The sequence below is a fragment of the Mastigoproctus giganteus genome, chromosome 11, assembly GCF_048544385.1.
Source record: "Mastigoproctus giganteus isolate SK-2022 chromosome 11, ASM4854438v1, whole genome shotgun sequence".
Taxonomy (NCBI): domain Eukaryota; kingdom Metazoa; phylum Arthropoda; class Arachnida; order Uropygi; family Thelyphonidae; genus Mastigoproctus; species Mastigoproctus giganteus.
In genome coordinates this window covers 102,617,688-102,642,183 of record NC_143585.1, presented here as the reverse complement: position 1 = coordinate 102,642,183, position 24,496 = coordinate 102,617,688, and the positions used below count along the sequence as shown (strand labels likewise).

Sequence of the window (24,496 nt, the reverse complement as noted above, 5' to 3'; positions counted from 1 at the left end):
CAGATTAAAAGAGAAGTTGTGATCATTCCAGCATTAAACTTATGCCCAAGTACCAGAATCCCACATTAGGTCTTTACATATATTTTATGTAAAGCCTACCAATGTTATTTAGCATTGACAGGCATCAAAATATTTGTGTAAGTTTTTTTTTTTTTTATAACATGCATTGTTATGCATGGTACCTGCAATAACCATCACTTTATATAGACTGCTCATACACTAACTTTAGGAAAGGATTATATGTACTCTCCACTGCAATATGGTGTTTAATATGTTGCTAATAACATTTTATGACAGAAAACCTCAAACTATGTAAAATTCACACTACAACATTAGTCTGCATTTGCATAATTATTGTAACATCTATTGTGAAATCCATCAATGAGTTGCTCTCCTTATATTTCAAATGAGTAAAGCTTCCCCATTAGAGAAGACTGTTGTTACTTATTTTATGTTGAGTACCACTACTCAGACAACACTGCTTCGATGCTATCTAGCTTCTCGTCAGTGAGCAGCTAGGTACCCAGAGGTATAAGGGGTGACAACCCAGTTTTGACTTATTTAATATGAGGGACCAAAAGCGTGCTCCTTAGACTAAATCATAATTTAAATTTTACATATTTTGAGGCTTTCTGCCCTAAAATATTAGTTTAAGAAGCACGCCTTTTGACATCTCTCATATTGTATAAACAAGTCATATGGGGTTGTCACCCTGTATACCTCTGGATAACTATCCTCTCACTGATCAGAAGCCAGATGGCAGTGCTGTCTGAATGGTGGTGCTCAACTGAAAATAAGTAACAGCAATATTCTCTAATGGAGAAGTACAAGAAGTACTTCTTGTACAAGAAGTACCATCTTCTTGTACTTATTTGAAGTACAAGGACAACTCATGAAAGATGTTACAATAATGATGCCACTCTATAAACTTCAGTTTGTCCATATATGTTATAATGTAACACATTTACCAGTGAATTAAGCTACTGCGAGTAATCAAGAAAATAGACCAACTAAAAAGTAGGAAGTCATCAATCTAAAACAAAATGCAAAACTAGAGCACAGAAAGGAATGTCCTTATTTTATTTTCTAAAAGTGAAATCTTTAATGTCGATTAAGCTACTGTCTTTCACAATGTAACTTCTGCTGTATCAGATATAATATTATCTCAGATAATATTATACTGTGAATTATCCTTGTGTTGTTTGCATAGCAGTAATTTTAAGTGAGACTGAATTATATATAGCTTAGTACATGATATAAGGTTATACATATTTGAAATGGCAGCATATAATGTTAATCTATACAGCTATTCTTGAATGCACAGTTTAAATAATACTGGATTTTTCAGAACAGGCAAAATCAGTGGCATAATTTTATTTAGCTCATGTTTCCCATGCAATTGCTGATTTTTCATGAACAAAATGAAAATTCACTTAAAATAAAATAAAAAAAAAAAACAAACCACCTCTCGTACTATTAATTCCTTTTAAATCAAATTATTGACCTTTTTATTTCTTCCCAATCAAGATTCTTTTTTCACTTTGTTACTCAAAACTGTGATAAAAATTGGAAATAGAGTAAATCCTCAATTTCATGGACTAATAGAGGAAAGGGTGTGTCCATTATGCCTATTAATATCTGTTAAATAATTGAAAGTTATTTTTTGAGACTATCTGTATCCCACTTAATTGAAGAGTTACTTACTCTCTGTATATATATGCATTAGAAACACTGAAATAAAGTTAAAGAACATTCATTTATTTACTTTGAATTTATTGGTTGATACACAGTATATAATTAGAAGATTTTTCATCTGTAAAATCAAGGGTTTACTGTATCTAATTATTTCAGACATTGTCTGGCAGGTTCATACTTCTTGTCCATTACTGTTATCATTCTTCATCTCTACCTCAAAGTGTTAACATTTTTCAATAATGTACATGTATATTTTTCAAATGTATACATTTTATATTGATATAAAGTTATATGTTATGTAAAATATGGTGTTTTTTTTTTTTCAAATAAGATCTAAAACAACATAATCCTTAAACAACACATGTTGCAATTTATATCCCTGTAACAAATTGACTGCCATGTCAAAAAATCCAGTAATACTTAGTCGAGGGGAAAGTCCACTCTCCCTCTACTCCTTTGCATAACAGCATGCTTTCCTAATCAGATGTGCTTTGTGGTGTTAATGTTATCCATGTGACATTTACTACACATTCTTGTTCAGTTTGAAGTTTATTGCTGAATTATGGCCACCTCATTGTGTGACTCATTAAAAAACTAGTCAAATGCAGCAAGTGTTCCAGAGTATCATTAACAAACTGTAGAATAGTAAGTAGCAGACAGAGTTATTCTCCATTAACTGGTTCTGCTATAAACACACTTCAATTTTTATCCATGGACTTGCTTTATGATAACATCCATCATATGGAAATCAATGATTCTGTTCGTGCACTGTGCCAGAAATTTATCACAGCTGGAGTGGAGACGAGAGAACTTTGGTTTTATGGCTTTTTTTTTTTTTTTTTAACTTAGTAGCATGAAAATTAGTGTGTTTTATATCATTATGGAAAATGAAATGACAAAAGTTAGCCCTTTGCAGTCCAGTGTAACATCATAAAATTTCATTTCCATTGCACCCATCAGCGTTTCTGACTATGGAATTTGTTTTCCAGCTGTACTGGTGCAAATATTGTACTACCATCTGGTACTAAGAATGTGTTTCTGATTATGAAATTTGTTTTCCCACTGTACTGACTTAATTTTTGTACTGTGATCTATTTATACTCATAAAGAAAGAAAGGAAAAAAAAAAAAAAAAAAAAACCTAAATCTGCTTATATTCAATAGTTAACAGTAGGCAGGTTTTTTGTCTCAAAGTCAGTCTGCACTGAAACAAATGTAAACATTTTCAATTATGAAAATTTCTTTTCCCAGTGTACTGATATTTATTTATACTTCCTATATACAATCTATAAAACTAAATCAATGTTTATAGCTAATGGCAGGTAGTGTTTTTTTTTTCTTTCCCCCCTCCTTTGTCCACGTCTGATGTGAAAACTAGTGCAACTGTCAGAGTTCCTAATTATAAAATGTTTTCCCACTGTACTGCCATCCAAATGGATGGCAGTACAGTGGGAAACAATCTGAAAAACTAAGTGGATATTTATATTCAATTGTTAATGCAACAGGTGGTGTTTTAAATGAAAAAAAATTATATAAAGAAATACTGGTCTGAAGAATGTATTTAACATGAAAGGATTGCTGCAGATATTTTGGATACTCCATTTCTACCCACTGACAAAAGGACAAACAAGGAATTCAAAGTAGGGTCTCTAAAGTAAAAAAACATTGTCAGTTATCTGAATTAAAGGGTTTGTGAACATTTTCTTCCAGGAAGAAATATTGCAGCTTTAACTGTTTTGTCATGCTGTTTTTATATATTAGCTCACGTAAACCCAAAAATAAATAATTTTTGAACATCACATTTCAACTAGTCATTTGTTTCATTGATAGAGCTGGACTGCAAAGGGTTAAAAAAAAAAAAAATGAGACAGAAAAATTTTAAATGAAACTGAGCATGCTGCAAGCACTTGGGCCATTTTTTTTAAAGTATTTTTTTTTTTGTCTCATTATGGTGTTTAATATGGTGCTAATAACATTTTATGACAGAAAACCTCAAACTATGTAAAAATATTTGTAAGTTTTTTTTTTTATAACATGCATTGTTATGCATGGTACCTGCAATAACCATTACTTTATATAGACTGCTCATACACTAACTTTAGGAAAGGATTATATGTACTCTCCACTGCAATATGGTCCTTAGATGTATTATGGGATGACTATCACAGGAGAAAAATTAATCATTCACAAGTAGGTATCTGCAGTTGGTACTTTTACTGTTATTTGTTTTTGATTTTTTAAAAATATTTTGCTATTGAGCACAGCCAGGACATGATGCAGTGGCAACATGTCAAACCAGACATGGAAGGATATTTCACAAAAATATCAGGTATAAGCTTTTTTTTTTTTTTGACTCAATACAAATATGTATAATGGCTTTCAGTTGCTGCAGGGGGGGGGGGGGTCGTCACACTTCATAAATGAATACAGTTAAATCTCGTTAACACAAACTCAATTTATACAAAGTACTCTTTTATATGAAACGCATACTATTCCCTGCAAAAGGATAGGCTTTTCTATGTAAATATATTCATTTATTACAAAATTTGGTTAATATGTATTACAAAGTTTGTTTTCACTCTGAGAAATAAATGTTATTTTGTATGTATGTTTAATACAAATCTTGGCACAGTTGTCTGATTATTGCCCCCTATTATTGTCTCTGGCCCCTTGGTTCCCTGCTTCCCAAATGATGGCACTGACTTGTTAGAAATTACTTCTGGGTAAACAAAACCAGTTTAAGGTGTCTACAACATAAGTGCATTCTGAAAAACTGAAGGATGAGCTGTTAAACAGTTTTTCTAAGTTGTTTACATACACTCTTGCTCTCCACGGGATTAAAGTCAGTTGCAATTGTTATGCCAGCTCAAAGAGTTTTTTCGAACCTGCCTTTAAATTAATTTAATTATGGTGACAAAACGTAAATGGACGGAATTAAACTCAAAATTATACAAGAGACCGATAGGATGCAACAAAGCAAAACAGACATTGCAAAGGAATACAACATCCCTTTACCTACTTTATATACAATACTGAAAAACCAAACGAAACTTGAAGTGCATGAAATTGGAGAAGCAATTAAAAAAAGCAGGAAACAAATTCATGGTTTAAAACAAGAGGAGCTTGAAACAAAACTTTTCAAGTAGTACCAACAAATGTGTGCATCTAATTTGCCAATGTCAGGTCCAATTTTGCAAGAAAAGGCAAATTATCTAGCTCAGCAACATAGAATTAACAACTTCAAGTGCAGCAGTGGCTGGCTCCAAAGATTTAAAGACAGGAATAACTTGGTTTCATGAAATTTTTGTGGCAAGTCTAGATTAGTCGACAAATTAAAGGCTACAGACTGGTTGTGGTCTGTATGGTCCACTCATTGAAAATATAAGGCAAAGGATATTTTTAATCTAGACTAGACAGGTTTAATTTATAATTTGCTGCTGAACAAACATTTGCTATTCGAGGAGCCTTGTCATGGTGGAAAATTAAAGATTTACCGTTCTGTTATGCTGCAATTCAGATGACAGTACGCCCACATGTGATTGGTATGTTTTTCAAGCCAAGATGTTTTAATGAGGCCAATAGAAGTGCCTGACTTAGTCAGTCTTTATCAAGTGGACAGAAGAATGGCACTTTGATGATTCTAGATCATTGTACAGCACATTCTGCTGAGACACTTAAGTTGACAAATATATGGCTGTTGTTTTTATCTCCCAATACCACCAGTTTTATGCAACCACTGGATCAAGGCATTATTTATAACCTCAAGAGAGCATATAAAGCCTGCCTGATAAGGTACTTAATCCACAACATAGGAGGGAACAATTTGCAGCCAAACTGGAATGTCATGGGTGTTATCAGTAATCTTGTTATTGCTTGGGACAGAATTCCATCAAGTGTAATAATCAACTGCTTCAGAAAAAGTGGCTTTGGAGAGAATATCATTGATAAACATGGTCCAGTAGACGAATGTGACAGCAACATTGAGGAATGGGGAATTTGAAGGAGCATATGGATTTTGTTGGCGAATTTGAAGAGTTTGTGAAGGTGGATGAAGTTGCTACTACAGCAACACCAACACCAGAAGAGCTGCTGAGCACCAAGCAAAATGATGATATTTTTGTTAGCAGCAAAAGTGAAGCAGCACGCACACACTACCATCTAAAAAAGGTGCCCAAAATGCATTGAGCATAACAGAGAACATGTTGGCCTGCAGTAAGGTTGATAAAGAAAACTATTGCATTTGATAATGTCTGTGCTGTAGTTAAAAATGCATATAGGACAAAATCCAATGTGCAAACAACAATTCTGTTTTAAATTAATTTATTAAAAAGTTAATGGTTTATATGTCCCCTTTTATATCAAGATTGTAATTCTTTTTACTGTGATAATAAAATATTGTTTATATCAAAATACATACTGTGCAATAATTTCATTTCTGTTAATTGCTTTTCTCTTAGTTTATTTTACAAATAAAAATAAAATCTTTAAAAACTGTTATTCTTATTACTGTATTATTAGACAAGTCATTTTTTTTTATTAATTTATTTTTGATATATGGTACATACCAAAAAAAAAAAATAAATAAATAAAAAAAAAAGATAAAGTTTTGACACTTTTGGAGGACCTCGTTATTACAAAAAGTGAAAATTTAGGTCCCGTGAACTTTGTATTAACAAGATTTGACTGCTGTAATAAATTTTCATTTATACTCTTTGCAGCCCTGATCAGAGGAGTTACCAACTGCATTATTTCAGCAGATAAATTGATAACAGTTTACAGAGCCATGTATTTCTGTAGTAGCATACTTGGTTGATTTCTCAGTGTGCATGGCAGTGTCTATATATTGCCATGCACACCAAGACTCACTGGTTTTCACATTACAAAGATCTTTTGATTAAATCTTGCATTTATCCTTACTTATTTGAGTACTAAAGCACAAATAAATCAACTTACACTTTAGGGTGTGGCAGTTTTTCTGACACTGTTTATCCACAAGCTGCTATATACACACATATGCAATATTAGATATCAGTCCAGTCCTATTATATACTATCATGTTTCTTTTATTTCCCATAACTTGAGGCTGTGATCATCACTGCAAGATGCTAATAGACCAGGAATTTTTGGATTCCACGTAACACAATTCACATCCTGAGAATGTGCTTTTTCTACTTTTGTAGCCAGACTGAAAAATGGCAAGTTTGAATCTTCAGTCATTTCTTCTTCAAATATCCTGATATAATCATCCCCACAGGCTGTAGCTAACAGATTGGTTTGGCAACACCTGGAGAAAGAAATGAAGTAATTTTTTTTGACAAAAAAAAAAAAATAAATAAATAAATTTTTTAACAAATAATAAATTCAATAAGTTTAGAGCAAAAGCTTCAGGCATATGAGAACTATACAGCATTATTGTGATACACTGAGATAACGGCCTCAGGTATGCATGAAGCCAAGCCAAGGACAAACTAATTTTCCTATTCCTAAGTGGTATAATTCTCATTTGGGAGCAGCACTTTTCAAGTGCTGCTCCCAAATGAGAATTATACCACTGTTTATTTGAAATGCATGTCATTGCCCATTTCAGTATTTACTGGAACCGTGTTCTATGGTTCCAGTTTTCTCTTGGTATTGTAAACAATCAAGGCTTTTGCCAACTTAAATACACTAACAAATGTAACACTTTATAGTAATTTGAATTGTGAATAAGAAGATCAGTGTTTAAAAATGACATGTAATGTCAGTAATTGGAAACAAATAATGGAATATCGAGCTAACTGTATTCAGTTCATTGGATAAATTGATAAATAGCAAACACTTGTTGCAACGTGTGCCAGTATTATAAAAAAAACAAAGTATCAATAATGTTAAAAATGAGCTAGTATATTTGAATCTAAAATAGTTTAGTCATGAAAGTTGCAACTAAAACAAGAAGTGAAACTTTTAAACGGTTTTTGGCTGAAAAAAAAAAAAAAAAAACCTAAAAAGGATGCATATTAGAGAGAGAGAGTAAAGAAATCCAAATTGTAGAGGATATGTGGTAGCGAAAAATTTACATTGCCCATGTTTCTATTTTCATAATTACAAATGCCTCATTTCTTGCCTCACCCATGAAAGCTTATGTGGATTCAGAGACACCAGATTGTGAACATGGAAGACAGTGTTGTAATCACAGAGCACAGCTGAAAATTACCCAGTCTTCCTAAAATGACCTAGCATCATAACTATACCCTACCTGCAAAGGAGGAGAGATTTCATGGAGGTCTGAATGATGCAGTCCAGCCCCTTCCAGGAATCTTAATAGAAGGGGAAGAATGATTCCCTGGACAGTCTCTTCAATTAAGTCACAAAGACTGGCATGATGACCCAGGTAGAAGCCTGTGATGGGTACCAGACTTTCACACATACCTCAGGATACTACAAGATGGAGGGGATGGATCCCACCAACAAAGGCACATGACAGCTTAAAGCTTATCAATGCCTCAACTATATATACATATATATATAAAAAGCTACATCTTTCATCAGTTTAAACAGTTTTGTTTTTTTTTGCCTGCCACAATGGACAACAGCCTTTCTGTACCCTGGACTGAATAGTTTCCATGCTTTCTGTTACCTTGCAAAAGGCATTGTGTAAGTATGCAGGTGTCTGCATATTTTACCTAAGGACTACGAAGTCCAACTGTTTAGTTAACTTGACAGTGGGGAAAACCAATAATAGGCAGTGGCCACAATAACATAAAATGGGCTTTGTCTAAAGAAACCTATGTGAAGAAAGGTAAAGGCAAGAGGTATTTTTTAAGACAGAGTAGCTTCAATTAACTGAAGAGACAATTGTAGGCTGTCAGTACAAATATATATATATATCAGGTGGTTATAAAATAAGTTTCCCCATTCAGGAGACCTTAGTGTCAAAACAGTTAGAGATAACGCTGTAAAAATTGGTGGATATATCATTTAGGGTATGGGGAAGCGATCTGTAGAAGAAAAAAATTAGTTCAAATTTCTGCTACCAGGGGAGAAATTGGCACTGTAAACATGAGATGGAATACTTAACTTAGGATTAGATTTTAACATCAGAACTTAGAAATCTACAGATATTGTTCTATCCACTTTCCTTCACTTGAGATGACATTCAAACAGAGGAATGTGTGCGACAGTTTCGCATAGCATCTCACTGGGGATGTTGGCTACATGCTGTTTAATGTTTGCTTTCAAATCAACATGCATCTGTATACCACCATGGTAAACCCCATCTTTCAGGTATCCCCATAGTCAGAAATCACAGGAATGGAGATCTCCTAATAGGGTTGACCAGAACTGTGATGTGATTGCAGAAATGAAATGATGCAATCATTTCCGAACATTGAACAGAGCAGTTCCTTCACTTGTCGACCAACGTGGGGAGGGGCACCATCTAGCATGAACACTATGGTTTCCAAGCATTGCCTTTCTTGCAGAGCAGCAATAATGTGATCTCTTAGAAGAGCGCAGTACCGTACACTAGTTACCATACATCTTATGGGGGCATGAGGTGTAGACTCTTCAAAGAAAAATGGTCCAATTATAAACTCTGCTGGGAATCTGCCCCAACTGTAACATACGGACTTAGTGGTCTTTCATGCACAGCAGATGGACAAAAATGTTCCCCATATTCAGCAATTTTGTGCATTTACAGCCACATGAAGAGTGATATGTACCCCATCACACCACGAGATCATTCGAGCCAATGTATTGTCAAGTTCCATATGAGCCAGAAATCGTAGAACAAAGTCTATTCGTTGTTGCTGATCGCAAGAATAGTTCTTGCACTACGTGAATCTTATACGGGAAGAGCGTAAAATTATTTGAAGCACTTTACATAAAGTAGATGAAGTCTCTTGATACACCTCTGGCACTACTGACTATTAGTGTTTCACATTATGACCATTGCAACCGCCACTTCATCCACTGCCTCCGTTCCGATACGTGGTCCCCTGCCTGGAATTACACCTAACTTCTCGGTTGCTTCAAATTTCTTTGTTAGTTTTCAAAGCCCCACTGACGTCAAAGGTCCTTTACACAAACCTTTAAATTTCCGATATTCACGTGGTGCTACATTCATCATCATCCATTTTCAATCCACTGCAGGATGAAGGCCTCTCCAGCAACTTTCCAGTTCCTTCTGTTTTGAGCACTGGCCATCCATTTACTACCCACAAACTCATCAAGTTCATCTATCCATCTCTGCCTTTGTCTTCCAGGTTTTCTTCTAGCTCCTCTTGGGTACCATTCTGTTATTTTCTTAGTCCATCTGTCATCATGTCTCCGAGCTGTGTCCTGCCCAAGACCATTTTAGTTCTTTAGTTTTGATAAGAATGTCCTTTACTTGAGTTTGCTGCCTACTCCACGTGTTTCTCTTCTTATCTAACTGTCTGATTCCCAATATTAGCATTAGCATTAGCAGAGGCATTTGATGCAAGAAAGCAAGCTTATGCAGCATCAGCCAAAAAAAAAAAAAAAAAAAACCACTTCCACTTCACCCCTCAGTTCGTTCAAAATACCTGTCCAGCTGAGCCTTAAACTTATTTAGGCTATCAACTTCCACGACAAGGGATGGAAGTCTGTTCCACCAACCAACCACCCACTGGCTAAAGGCAAATTTCCACATGTCTATCCTACATCTGTCTTTCCTCAATTTGAATTTATGCCCTCTCAGGTGATTATTCTGAGCGAGAGGAAGAATCCCATCAGCATTGAGCATGCTCAAACCATTCAAGGCCTTATACACCTCTATCAGATCACCTCACTGGTGCCTAGAATCCAGACACTGTAATTTGCAAAACTTAAGCCTTTCTTCGTAAAAGCACCCCTTTGTTCCATTCATTAATCTTGTTGCCATTCTATGTACTCGTTCTCGCAGCTCTACATCCTTCTTGAAATGAGGCCTCCAGACCTGTATACAGTACTCTAGGTGTGGCCTGACCATTGCCTTATACAAGGGAATAATCACCTCCTTATCCCTTCTAGAAAAATTCCTATATATCACTGACAATACACCATGAGCTACTCTTGTAGCCCGTCTGCACTGCTCAGAGAACTTCATATCTGCCTGGACAACCACCCCCAGGTCCCTTTCATTCTCTACCACTGTCAGTGTAGTACCACAGAGTTGATACGTTGCTCTGGGGTTGCTGTTTCCCATGTGTAGTACTTTACATTTGTCAATGTTAAACTTCATTTGCCACCTCTCAGCCCATCTGCTCAAATTTTCCAGATCCTGTTGCAGCAGCATAGTGTCAGTAGTGTCCTTGACAACCCTGCCTACCTTTGTATCGTCTGCAAACTTCGACATTAAGCTTGATATACCATCATCAATATCATTTATAAATACAGAAAACAATAATGGACCCAACACTGAGCCCTGAGGGACTCCACTAATAACATTAGTCCACGAGGAGCAGTGTCCATTGATTACCTCTCTCTGTCTTCTCCCCCTCAGCCACCCCTTCATCCACAGCAGCAATTTGCCTCCAATGTCATACTGCTCCAATCTGTGCAGCAGTCTTCCATGTGCAACAGTATCAAAAGCCTTTCTAAGATCCAAGTATATAATATCAAAGTTATTCCCTGCATCCAGTTCCTTTGTGACTGCATCATAGTATGCAATCAAATTGGTCAGGCAAGACTTCCCCTTAACAAAACCATGCTGTGTCCGAGCTATAACTGAAGTCTTGTCTAAATGATCCTGCAGTGCTTCTTTAACTAGTGCCTGGAACAGAAGTTAAACTCACAGGTCTATAATTACTTGTGTCAGCCTTTGATCCTCCTTTGTGAATTGGGGTCACATTTGCACATCTCCAGTCTGTGGGTACCTCTCCTGAGTCCAAGGAAGTTCTCATAATTATGGCTAAGGGTTTGCTTACTTCCTCTGCTGCCTCCTTTAATATAACTGGATAGATCCCATCCACCCCGGTTGCCTTTCTTGTGTTTATCTTCAACAATTTCTCCTCCTCTTTACTCTGTTATTACAAGATTCTCTAGCTTACTGCTAGAGTTGAATACACCTCTGGCATTCCCCTCGCTAAATAACTCCTCATGTGTGAATGTCGATGCAAAATATTCATTTTGTTTGTTAGCTACCTGAGCAGGATCATCAACAGTTGACCCATCGATATCAAGTGGACCAATCTGATTCATCCCCTTCCTTCTAGAGTTTACATAAGTAAAGAACTCTTTGCTGTATTTCTTTGCATCCCCTGCCAAAGATTTCTCGTAATCTGCCTTCGCCTGCCTAACCTCCTTTGTAACTTGGTTACAGATCAACTTGTATCTATCATAGGCTTCTGTGTCATGTGTTAATTTTTATGTATCCCATGCATGTTTCTTCTCTGCCATATGCCTCATTAGTTCATCTGACATCCATTTAGGCCTAAACCTTGAACAATATTTCTTAGTTGGTATGTAAAGCCTAGTAGCTTCCAAGATAAGTTCTTTGAATGATTCCCATTTTGCATTTGCTGTTGGTAACATCATCAGTTGGTCCCACTGTATAGAATTTAAATACTGTCTCAGTCCATCGTAGTTGCCTTTACGAAAGCAATAACCCTTCCCTCTACCCCTAATGGTAGTTACCTCTTGGAGTAAATCCCACTTCAGCACACTGTGATCACTGCCACTTAGTGGTTCATTTATCTGCAGATTCTTAATGCATGAAGAATCACTGCTGATAATCAATCAAGAGTATTCCTCCCTCTAGTTGCCTCCCGAACATGCTGATGTAGAAAACAATCATCCAATAAATCCACAAAAGCCTTGCTAGTGTGTGAGTGACCAGCCCCCAAATTCCAGTCAATATCTGGGAAATTAAAATCTCCCATTATAAGACTCTCTGATTTACTGGCCCACTCTATTTCCCTGTACAGTTTCTTATTATACTCATCAGAGTCATTAGGCCTATAGCACACTCCTACTCTCAATTTTGATCTCCCAATGCTTATGTCACACCAAACTGACTCGACACTGCACTGTCCAGCGATGTCCACTGGCTTCACTTCCTTGGATTTTATGTATTTCTTAACTAATAGCATAACCCCTCCTCCCTTCCTATCCTGTCTATCCTTTCTGTAGACATTGTATTCCCCAAATTCCAGTTCTGCATTCCTTATATCTGTGTGACACCACGTCCCTGATATCCCAACAGTATCTGCCTTTGATGTTTTGAGCAATACCTCAAATTCATCAAATTTATTTACTAAACTCCTAGCATTGGTGAACACGCAAGTATATACGCACCTATTTCTATTCTTAGCTACCCTAACACAACCCATGTGTTTACTTGTACCGCATTGACTCCCAGCAGTCTCTGAAATATCCTGCATCTTGTTTTTCAGGCTTCTGCTCATTCCAATAGAAGCAGTGCAAGACTCTCTTTCACCTCTGCCAGTGGCTACTGTTAATCAATATAATTCGTTCCATTCTTCGCTGTGTAGTTCTCGGCTTCTCTTCCATTTTTTTTGGTGAGTGCCCAAATTTCACTTCCATAAGTCATGGTGGGGAGTATACATTGGTTCATTATTTTACGTTTCATACAAATTTGGATATTGCTCCTCAGTATGTGACTATACTGTATTTCCTGAATGCTATCCATCAAAAATTTATTCTTCTCTTGACTTCCAGCCATTTATCATTATTACAGCTAATAACTTGTCCCAGATAAGTATATGGCTCCACCTTTTCAATTACTGCTACTTCAATCATGATTTTTCTTTCTGTGGCATACTTGTTCATCATTACTTTTGTTTTAGCCATATTCATATTTAGTCCAAAATCCTTACTAACTGTGCACAACTGGTTAAGATTTTCCTCTAATTCTTTGGGATCGTGACTTATGACTACAATGTCATCTGCAAATCGTAAATGATTTAGGTACTCTCTGTTCACATTGACTCCTTTCTGCGACCAGTCTAATCTTCTGAAAGCTTCCTCAAGGGCAGCAGTAAACAGCTTCGGAGATATTGTGTCTCCTTGTCGAACTCCTTTCTCGATTTTAAATTTGCTACTGTCTTTGTCTAGTCTAATAAAGGAGGTAGCATTCTCATATATTTTTTTCAAAATCATAATATATGGGGTATCTATGCCTTGTCTTTCCAGTGCCCGAAACATTGCCTTATGCTGTATGGAGTCAAATGCCTTTTCATAATCCACAAATGCCAGGCATAATGGTGTTTTATATTCATTTGCTTTCTCCATTAGCTGTGATATTGCGTGAAGGTGATCCATAGTTGAGAATCCTGTCCTAAAGCCAGCTTGCTCTTTCGGTTGATTCTCATCGAGTATTCTTTCTAATCTGTTAGTAATGACCCTTGTGAACAACTTGTAGATGTGGGATAACAAGCTAATTGGTCTATAATTTCCAATTTATCTCCTTTCTTTTGCAGCAAAACTATGATTGCATTATTCCACTGCTTAGGTGTCACCTTTTCTAATGCACTTTGTGAAGAGTGTTGCCAGTTTTTGTGTTATGTCTCCTCCTCCCAATTTTAACAACTCTAGAGTAACTTCATCTTCTCCCGGGGCTTTCTGATTCTTCATTGTCTTCACTGCATGTTCTACCTCATCAGGAAGAATATCGAGTATGTCGTATGCATTGCTACTTTGCAATCCATCTTCTCCACTGCTGCCATCATTCCCTCGCTCCTTGTATAATTCTCTATAGTAGTCTTCTGCTATTTGAATTATGCCTTCTCTGCTGTTTATAAGTACACCATCGCTATTCTTCGGTTTCAGTATCATTTGTCTTTCTGTATTACTGCTCATGACTGCTGATTTAAATCCTTTGTTTTCCTTTAATGCTTGTTCTACTTTTCTTGTATTAAATCTTCTTATGTCCTCTCTGAGTCTCTTTCTAATGGCTTTGCAGAACTCAGTATACTCAATTTTTTCCTTGTTAGTATTTATCTTGCTCTTCATTTTTCGCCTTCGGTTCATCATATGAAGTGTTTCTTGACTAATTTTTTTTTTCTTTGGATTTCTTTTTTCCCTATAGGTTTCTTGGGCTTTACCATTTCAGAAAGTTGTAATATTCCTTGTCAATACCTTGGTCCTGAGCAGTCTGCAGAAGCTCAAGCTTGTTCTTAAGTTCCAGTACATACTGCTTTTTCTCCTCTTCTGTTATCTCAAAGACCTTTGTATTATTTACTCAAGTCAGTTTTTTCCTTTCCTTTCCTACATCTATATCAAGTGTACATCTTACCATTCTGTGATCACTTCTAACATTTACCTTATTCGGGACAGTAACATCATTCACAATATATCTTCTGTTAGTGAGAATGAAGTCTATTTCATTAGTTGTTAATCCATTTGGACTCTTCCATGTCCACTTTCTGTTCACCCTTTTCTTGAAAAAAGTGTTCATTACTGACAATCCTTGAGATTCTGCAAATTCCACAAGTCTTTCACCTCTTTCATTTCTTTCACCAATTCCAAAATTTCCTATAGTTCCCCTTTCTGCGCTGTTTTGTCTTTTTCCAACCTAATCATTGAAGTCCTCCATAATAATAGTGTAGTGGGTTTTCTGCTCATCTAGAAGACTCTCGATTTCGGTGTATATATCTTCAACCTCTTCATCATCATGGCTCGATGTTGGTGCATAAATCATTATAACCTTTAGCTTGTACCTCTTAGAATTCTTGAGTGTCTTGACACCCTTGGTAATGTACTTTTGAATTCCAAAATGTTTTTTAAATCTTTATGGACCAAAAACCCAACTCCACCTTCACTCCTTTCACTGTTTCCATTGGTGTACAGCAGATTTCCACTTGATAAACTTATAAGTGATTCATTTCTTCTTCTTCTTTCAGCCAAACTGATGATATTCCAATTCACATTTTTCTAATTCTTTTTCCAGCTCTAATATCCTGTCTTTACTGATGAGTGATCTTACATTATAACAGGCCAAGTTCAGTTTCCGTGCATGGCAGCCTGGTTACCCAGAGATTCTTAGCACCCTCTGCTTCCACTCTGATCCTCTCGCTGCTGGGGAGAGGATCAGAGTGGAAGAGGGGGAGTGAAAGCTGCTGGAGACTGAGGGCCATTTGTTTTGTCGTGCTCTCATATGCTGGAGGGTACTGCATTAGGGTGACTATTATTCTGGTAGAAAAGTTTTACTAAAGGAGCACATTCCTTTTTTGTAAGAGCCATAATGGTTATTGATGGTGACACTGGCCTTTCTGCATTTATCTAACAGGTTGTCATTTGCATAAGCAGTGTGCTTTGAAGTAAATGACAACTTTTACATACATTTTCCCCTGGTGGCAGAAATTTGAACTTCTTTTTTTCCTTTTTTTTTTTTTCCTTCTGCCAATCGCTTCCCCATAACCTAAATGACATATCCACCAATTTTCACAGCGCTAACTCTAACCATTTTGACACTAGGGTTTCCTGAATAGGAAACCCTATTTTATAACCACCTGGTATATTATGGGAAATTGTTCAAAGAATTTATCCTGAAAATCACAAAATATTCATTCCGTTGGTGAAGTTCCATAATGTAAGATGCCGAAATGACAAGCAAGATTATGAGTTTAATTGAGCAAAAGAAACAAGCATGGGACAGTTATACACTATTACGTAATTCCGATTTGCACGAACGTTGAAAGAATATATAACAAAACCACTTATAGTGTAAGCTGGGTGAAAGTTCATTATGAGAAAGGACTAACAGAGAGCTAAGACTGGGGATAAGGAGTTCTCATATATGAATATAAAGAAGAAGAGAGTAAACAGGTCCCTTAATTAGCTGAAGTGGAAGAACCATAGCAAAAAAGGCAGACGAGTCTAACAGGTACTTCTCAATGATATTCACTAATGAAAACAAGCTGTTGTTGTTATTATTTAGTTTTTAAGAGCATTAGCAACTAAGGCCATATTGCTCCGGGGATATGCGGTGGTCATTCCCTGACCTTTCCACATCCTCCGTACTTGGTGGTCATGTGCTTGAACCCCAGTCTAATCAAGAAGCGTGTGCTACGCACTGCTGCTCCTGCCCACCTGGCTATGGAGGCACCTTGAAAACAAGCTCAAATTTCTGGGGACTGTTCAGGAGTCAGACTGCTGTGAAATAAGTATATAATCTCAGATACGCTCATATTAGAAAAGCTACTAAGGTTTTATATAGGGTAAAACAGGAAGGCAAAACTCAAAGGGAGGATGGGATGTTTACAGTTATAATTAAAAAGGCTGTATACAAGTGTCTTAAACTGGCGGGAATGTTAATGAGAGCATGATTAGACTCTGAGAAAAATCCTCTTAGACTGGAGAAGTGCTATTATATTGCCAGTACACTAAGGTGGTGCTAAAGAGGAGCTGGGTAATTATAGGCCATTTCCTACCACAGAAATATAGGTTATTTCTGTGGTAGGGAAGATCATGAAGTCCACGATTAAGGATGCAATTTAGGACCATCTCAACAAGAAAGAATGGTATCTCCAGTAATTCCCAGCATGGATTATGGAAGGGGGGAGATCATGCCTGACCAATCTGGTAAGTTACTATGACAAAGTCATTAAACAGCTAGAAACAATTCTGACATTATACACTTGACTTTAGTACAGCCTCTTCTATGGTCTCTCATGGAAGGATGCTATATAAACTGGAAGGTGTCGGTGTTAAAGTGAAGGTAACGGCTTATAATCCTATGCTGGATTGCAAGCTGGCTAAAAGCTACCTTTTAACTGATAGAGACAGAGAATTATAAAAATCATAAATGGTAAGTCTTCAGGGTGGTCCAGCATAAGTAGAATACTCAGGGATCAGTGTTGGGGGCTCCCTCCTTTTTCTAATTTTCATAAATGACATTGATAAGGGTATCAAACTGGAAACTATTAAAGCTTGCTTATGTGAAGGTGGCAAGGGTGGTTAACAATTTGAGTCATGTCATGATGCTTCAAAAAGTCTTGCTGGTTGCATATACACTCTAAAAAAATGGCAACTAAAGTTTAATGCATGTTTTTAAATGTAAGATTATGCATTTGGGGAACAGAAATCCTGGAATCATATACAGTAGGGGCCCACTTTTCAGCTTCTGCTAATACGGCGGTTTTCAATTATATCCTTGTTCATTATGTTTGGCACTTGTTCTGCTTGTTTGGCATAACGAGCTCAGCAGCCGATTCCAAGAAAGGCGTCAGGCACCATTTTATTGTCGGTGAGATTCAGTCTGTTCACAGCATATGATAGTGTAAACATGTTATTCAGCTTTTATATGCATTTGCAAGTGAATAAAAGCTATGTTCCACTTTTCAGCGATTTTCTGGAACCTAACCCGCTGTTTGAGTGGGCCCTACTGTATAAGCTAGGAGGAGAGGAGCTAAAAGAAGATGCATATATGAATGCCATAGAAGGTGTGAACTGCAAAGTCTGACATTTAAGGAGAGACCAGATTAAGGTATTGAAGGGGGTTGAATTAAATTAAATATAATAATATTTTAATGTTACTGAACAAAGCATTGTACTGACAAGAAAAGAAAAAGATCAGTGAGAGTTATTGAACCACCTGTACTTTAAATATTTTGGTACTGTTCCTTGCAGGAGAGAAGATCCAGGGGATACAAATATAAAATTTCAGGGAATAATGATGGGCTGGCTAAATTTAAAGTAGAATGAGAATAGTATTTTTTTTTTTTTTTTTTTTTTTTTTTTTATTGATACAGAAAGCATCTGCTTCTCTGAATCTCCTGACTTTAATGATCGAAAAATTGTTTTATTTGGCATTTCTGTTTTTTTTTAGTGCATCAGCATAAAGTCCTAAATTCCTTATATCAACACCAAGTGTTGACATAAGGATAAGAAAAATTGACAATACCAAAATATTTAAAGTACAGGTGGTTCTGAATAACTCTCACTGATCTTTTTCTTTTCTTGTCAGTACAATGCTTTGTTCAGTAACAATAAAATATTATTATATTATCATAAAAGCAGTAGTTTTGTTTTTCTTTTTGAATTTTGCAATCTAAATGCTGATTTTCTGTCATACATTACAATTTTCATCTACTGTTCTCAGAAGCTTATAATGCTGATTTACTCTATTTAGTTAACTTGTAATGATCTTGTCTTCTGGCAGTTAAACAGAAAAAAAAAAAAAAAAAAAAAGTATGGTCACAGAAGTTGTTGTCAGAATCCTATGAAAAAAGTGTGCAACACTAAATGTTATACCCACATATTTTATCAAATAAGAGCTTAATTTTTCTGCCATATAGGGAGCTGGAGGTGTAAAAATGTGAAAAGATGGTCTCTACCATAAATCTACATGTAGTTTACACAAGTTAAAATTTTTTTATACCAATGCACTGGACTTCTTTATTTAATTTTCAACTGTTTAGTTGTATTCCCAGTTTTTATCATAGACAGAGTATTCTAAGAACATATGTTCTTTGTATGCAGTATCAAAACCAAGTATCAAAATGACCACACTAAGCAATTGTTTACACTTACCAGCTGATGTCATAAATTGGACGGCTGTGGTAACCCGATAGTGTGCAGATACACTTCCATACTGATTCACCATTTGGAGTGGAAACACCTGAAAACAATGACAGTCACCAAGTGAATTATTTCTAAAATATTAAAGTTTGTATATTGAAAGAAAAAAGTTTTAAACCAACCAGATGTTCTTATTACCACTTTAATCATAACATTCTATATAGGATAAAAGCAGCTCTGCACTTATTAAATTTTTACTTAATAAAGTAGTAGTAGTAGTAGTAGTGGCACTTGATGCAAGAAAGCAAGTGTAGGAGCTTATGCAGCATCAGCCAAAAAAAAAAAAAAAAAATATCACACCATACCCTCCAATTGCCTGTCCAGTTCCTCCTTAAATTTATTTAACCTATCAACTTCCACAACGACAGATGGAAGTTTGTTCCAGCAATTAACCACCCGCTGGCTAAAGGCAAATTTCCGCACATCTATTCTACATCTATCCTTTCTTAATTTGAACTTATGTCCCCGTAGGTTCGTATTCTGAACAAGTGGGAGGATCCCATCAGAATTCAGCGTGCTCAACCCATTCAAGGCCTTATAGACCTCAATCAGATCACTGTGCAGGTGCCTAGTCTCCAGCCACTGCAATTTGCAGAACTTAAGCCTCTCTTGGTAAGAGGATCCCTTCATTCCCCTCACCAATCGTGTTGCTCTTCTCTGTACACGCTCAAGCAAATCTACATCCTTCCTAAAAAGAGGCCTCCAGACCTGTACGCAGTACTCAAGGCGTGGCCTGACCATTGCCTTATACAGAGGGACAATCACCTCCTTTTCCCTGCTAGCAAAATTCCTATATATCATTGACAAAACCCCATGACCTGCCCTAGCAGCCTGTCTACATTGCTCAGAAAACTTCATATCTGACTGCACAATTACTCCCAGGTCTTTTTCATTTTCTACCACCTTAAGTGTAGTACCACACAGTTGGTACGTTTCTCTGGGGTTACTTCTACCCATATGCAGTACTTTGCATTTGTCAAGGTTAAACTTCAGTTGCCACTTCTTAGCCCATCTGCCCAAATTATCTAGATCCTGTTGCAGTAGCACACTGCCATTACTGTCATTAACAACCCTGCCAACCTTCGTGTCATCTGCAAACTTCGACATTAAGCCTGATATACCTTCATCAATATCATTGATAAATATACAAAACAACAGTGGACCCAACACCGAACCCTGTGGGACTCCACTAATAACATTAGTCCACGAAGAGCAGCACCCATTGATTACCACCCTCTGTCTTCTCCCAATTAACCATCCTTTTATCCATTGTAGCAACTTACCCTTAATACCATTCTGCTCCAATTTGTACAGTAGTCTTCCATGCGCAACAGTGTCAAAAGCTTTCCTGAAATCCAAGTATATGATATCAAAATTATTTTTTGCATCCAGTTCCTTTGTGAGTTCCTGGACTGGTGCTGTTGAGGTCATGTTTGATAAGTTTAGAAAATCTCTGTACTACCATCTGTTGGAGGAAGTTTGAACTACAACATACCACTTCCATTTATTTTCAGAGGGCTCACAGGTTGCAAGTAATAACCAGTTTCGTTAGTAGTGCTATTGTTCTTTATTACAATTTTGCAGTGGAGCAATAAATGAATATCAAATTTTGCTTTAAACTGGGAAAATCTGCAACAGAAATATATAAAATGTTAAAAACTGTTTATGGTAATTAAATGTTAAGTTGTGCCAGTGTGCCTGAATGGTATATGCGGTTCAAAGACAGATAGATGCGAGTATGTTCGCGATGACTGAAGATAACACAAGTGAGCATTTGTCAACCTCTCAAAATAAGAACAGAGTTGCAAAAGTTCAGGTAACTGTCAAGAGATCGTCATCTGACATTCAAAATGATGGCTGATAAGTTGGATATGAATAAGATGAATCATCAAATTCTGCATGAAGATTCAGCTGCCAGGGCAAAGATTGCACACAAAGGTTGCAGCTGCCAGGGCGAAGGTTGCACATAGTCGTGTCAGAGGTAAAAGATCCTGTACCTATTGAGGGTAGAAGTGGGATCATATCCAGGCTGTGGGGAGTGCTATGTTGGAGAGACAAAATGCAGGTTCAAAGATCGTATGGAGGAACATATTAACACAATAAAGACTGCAGACTATGGAAAATCTGCTGTGGCTGATCACTTCTGGAAGGAGGACCACCAAACTTCTCCAGGCAATGCCATCATTGATCATTCACACAGGGATTGGGACCCCAAATGGCTCAGGCGTTGCGGATTTGTTCTTTGGAATATAATACCATCAATAGACATAGGGGAGTCCATATTCATGCCCTCTTTGAAGCTGTAATTCTTGGACAGGATGAATGCCTGGCATGCTCTCAAGCCATTTCTGGTCTCCATGCATGGAGGATAATGCCCATGCTCCTACGGTAACACATGCTGCGAGCCTTGATCCCGCTAATGTTATTTAAGGATGTGCTGCAAAAGAAGTTTTACTGTTGATAAAGGAGGCAGTGGCCTTTGAAAGCTATGGTTGTTTTTATCACTTTTAATTTCGTATATTTTAATTTCATATTAATTTCATCTATCATTTTATCACTTTTATCTTTACAGTTGTCAGTGTATTTTATTTTTACAACAGAATTTTATCCTGTCTTATCTTATTTTAATAAAGTTTCAGTTTCACTTAACCTATGCATGGTACTAAGTACTATAGGTTCTAATATCTCTTGTGTTTGGGTTTTTCATAAAAAAAAAAAAAGAAAAAAAAAAAAAAAGTCAGATGGTTGATGCGTTTTATTGCAGTTATTATGAATCAAAAAAATAATAAAAATAATAATGTGCCAAAAATTCACGAAAATATAAATAAGCTCATTTTTACTAATATATTCTCCACGCTATCTGTGTATCATGTGATTCAGTTTCATTAACTTATAAATCAGAATTCAGAGAATTTATTCACTTTCTGATTTATGCCCAAATAAGATAACTGATCCAAACAAGAGTTTTTCTTCCATTTTTTAAAGCTATTTTTTTTCTGTCATTTATTATAAACTGTCTGGAATTACTTGGAAACACAAATAAGATATAGCAACATCTACCTGAAGATTTCTAACTACAATTTGTACATAAATGGACACATTATATTAAATTATCCCGAAACTTATACATGTTTACTCCTCTATGTAAATACTTGCAAGAGTTAAGAAGCAGCTTTAGTTAACAAAAACAAATTAAACATAATCTTGTAATTCAGGAGTAGATAAATCACCTTCTGGATTTCCAGAGATATATTCTTTCCATATTTTAACTGTTCTGTCATCACTACAAGAAGCCAATCTAGAACCACTTTTGTCAAAAGCAATTGCCCATACAGTGGATTCATGAGAATTCAGAGTACAGACACAGCCCCAGTCATCGCCATCTTCTTTATAAATCTTCACGGAATTATCATAGCTTGCTGAAGCTAATATCTAGAAAACAAAATTAACAATGCAATTTTTCCAATATTCAACTAGTTTAATTAATTCAACTATTTCAATCAACTAATCAACAAATAATAAAATTGTAGATTAAATTAAAATGGGTGATTCTGACTAATTCTCATACCCTGATTTCAAAAGTAGTATTCAAATTCTCAAAGCTCACGAAAAGATTCGAGCTATAGCATAATTTTACGAATATATATTATTCATAAGGCAAACATATGGAATCACATATACATAACCAAGATTTTTGATAGTGAAGTAAGTAAGAAGTGTTGTCATGAAATATCACATTTTAATAACAAAATTACTGCATAATAATTACACCAGTCTCCATTTTAAGAAATGTGCTTTTTTTTTTTTTTTTACTGCTGATAAGTAATATGACCTGAATTTCTACAGATAGTCTTTCCATAATTTAACAATTCTATCATCACTACAAGAAGCTAATCTAGAACCACTTTTGGTAAATAGTAATTTCCATTTTTGATGGAAATTGCTTTTGAAAATGAAATTTAAAAATGGAAATTTCAGAAGTTAATTGAAATTCTCTATCAGATCAGAATTTTTTACAAAAAAAAAACACACACATACATATATAGGTATGCTTCTGGTTTATTTTGTATTTTTATAGATTTTATAAATAGGTTATTTTTTATATAAAAATACATAAAAACAGAAATATCAAAGCTGCATCGTCTTGCTAATCATAAGACTAACTAGATATCCAGCATGTCTTCCACCATACTGACATCGGCGCCTCCGTAGCCAGGTGGGAAGGAGCAGCAGTGCGTAGCACACACTTCTTGATTAGACCGGGGTTCGAGCCCGTCACCACCAAATACGGAGGATGCGGAAAGGTCAGGGAATGACCACTGCATATTCCCGGAGCAATATGGCCTTAGTTGCTAATGCTCCTAAAAACCAAAATAACCAACCAACCAATACTGACATCCCCCCTTAACCACCCCCCCCTTCTGCCCCTATCTTCACTTAAACTACCAAAATCTTCTGGGAAATAGTTGAGATGTGAGTGCAAATGTACCTTAACGCTCATATTACAGCCTAGTTTTCTGAACTTCTCCAGTATGTTGCTCACAATCATCTCATAATCTCAGTGTTGTTTTTTCCAAAAAAATTGCATACTACATTTTTAAAGCTAATCCAAGCATCTCAGATTGGTTCATGGATTCTTCAAATAGAGTCCAGCAGCTGCTTGCATATTTGAGGTCCAACAAAAATTCCTGCTTTGATTTTGTTGTATGTGAGCAATGGGAATTTAGTGCAAACATTCTTAAAACAATTTCCATCTTTATACAGTGATTCATTAAATCTAGCTATATGTGCAGAGGAGGTAACAGTACTTTGTTTTGATCTACCAGTGGTCCATCTTAATGTTTATTGAACCTGGTGTCAGAGACTGTCTTGGTAGACAGACTTTCTTATTACAATATTCTCTTCTTGCTTAACTATCCCATTTTCTCAGAAAACAATGCATTTTTGTGCAGCCAAATAGCTGACCACTAACTTTAAAATCTCCACACACTAGTCAACCATGATCATTTTACTGAATTTTTTCCAAAAGAAGCTTAACATTTTCATAGTTTTCTTTGATTTGTATGCTGAATAGGCTACAGGAATAGAAGCATACATGTTTCCTTTTTAAAGAAAAACTCCTTTGAGGCTTATTTTGATGAGTCAATAAACAGCCTCCACTCTGTTGGTTAGTCGAAAATTCGAAAAAAGTTCACAACTGTAGGAATGCTGTTGCAATACATCATTGAACCTTCTTTGGAAAAATGAGAAACCAATTCTTTTTCATGATGCTTATACCACGA

At 36.1% G+C, this 24,496-nt stretch overlaps 1 protein-coding gene across 2 annotated transcripts in view; it reads right to left on the bottom strand.

Moving 5' to 3' along the window:
• Positions 1–6,308: 6,308 nt before the first annotated feature.
• The window catches only part of Ciao1 (cytosolic iron-sulfur assembly component 1), a 66,512-nt gene continuing 48,324 nt past the window's right edge, over positions 6,309–24,496 (bottom strand). For both annotated transcript variants that reach the window (XM_090385353.1, XM_090385354.1), the window contains exons 5-7: positions 22,445–22,646; positions 19,167–19,254; positions 6,309–6,978 (exon numbers count right to left, since the gene is read on the bottom strand). In XM_090385353.1, the coding sequence (XP_090241479.1) occupies positions 6,747–6,978; positions 19,167–19,254; positions 22,445–22,646 (522 nt within the window). In that variant the 3' untranslated portion in view covers positions 6,309–6,746. The remainder of the gene's footprint in view (positions 6,979–19,166; positions 19,255–22,444; positions 22,647–24,496) is intronic.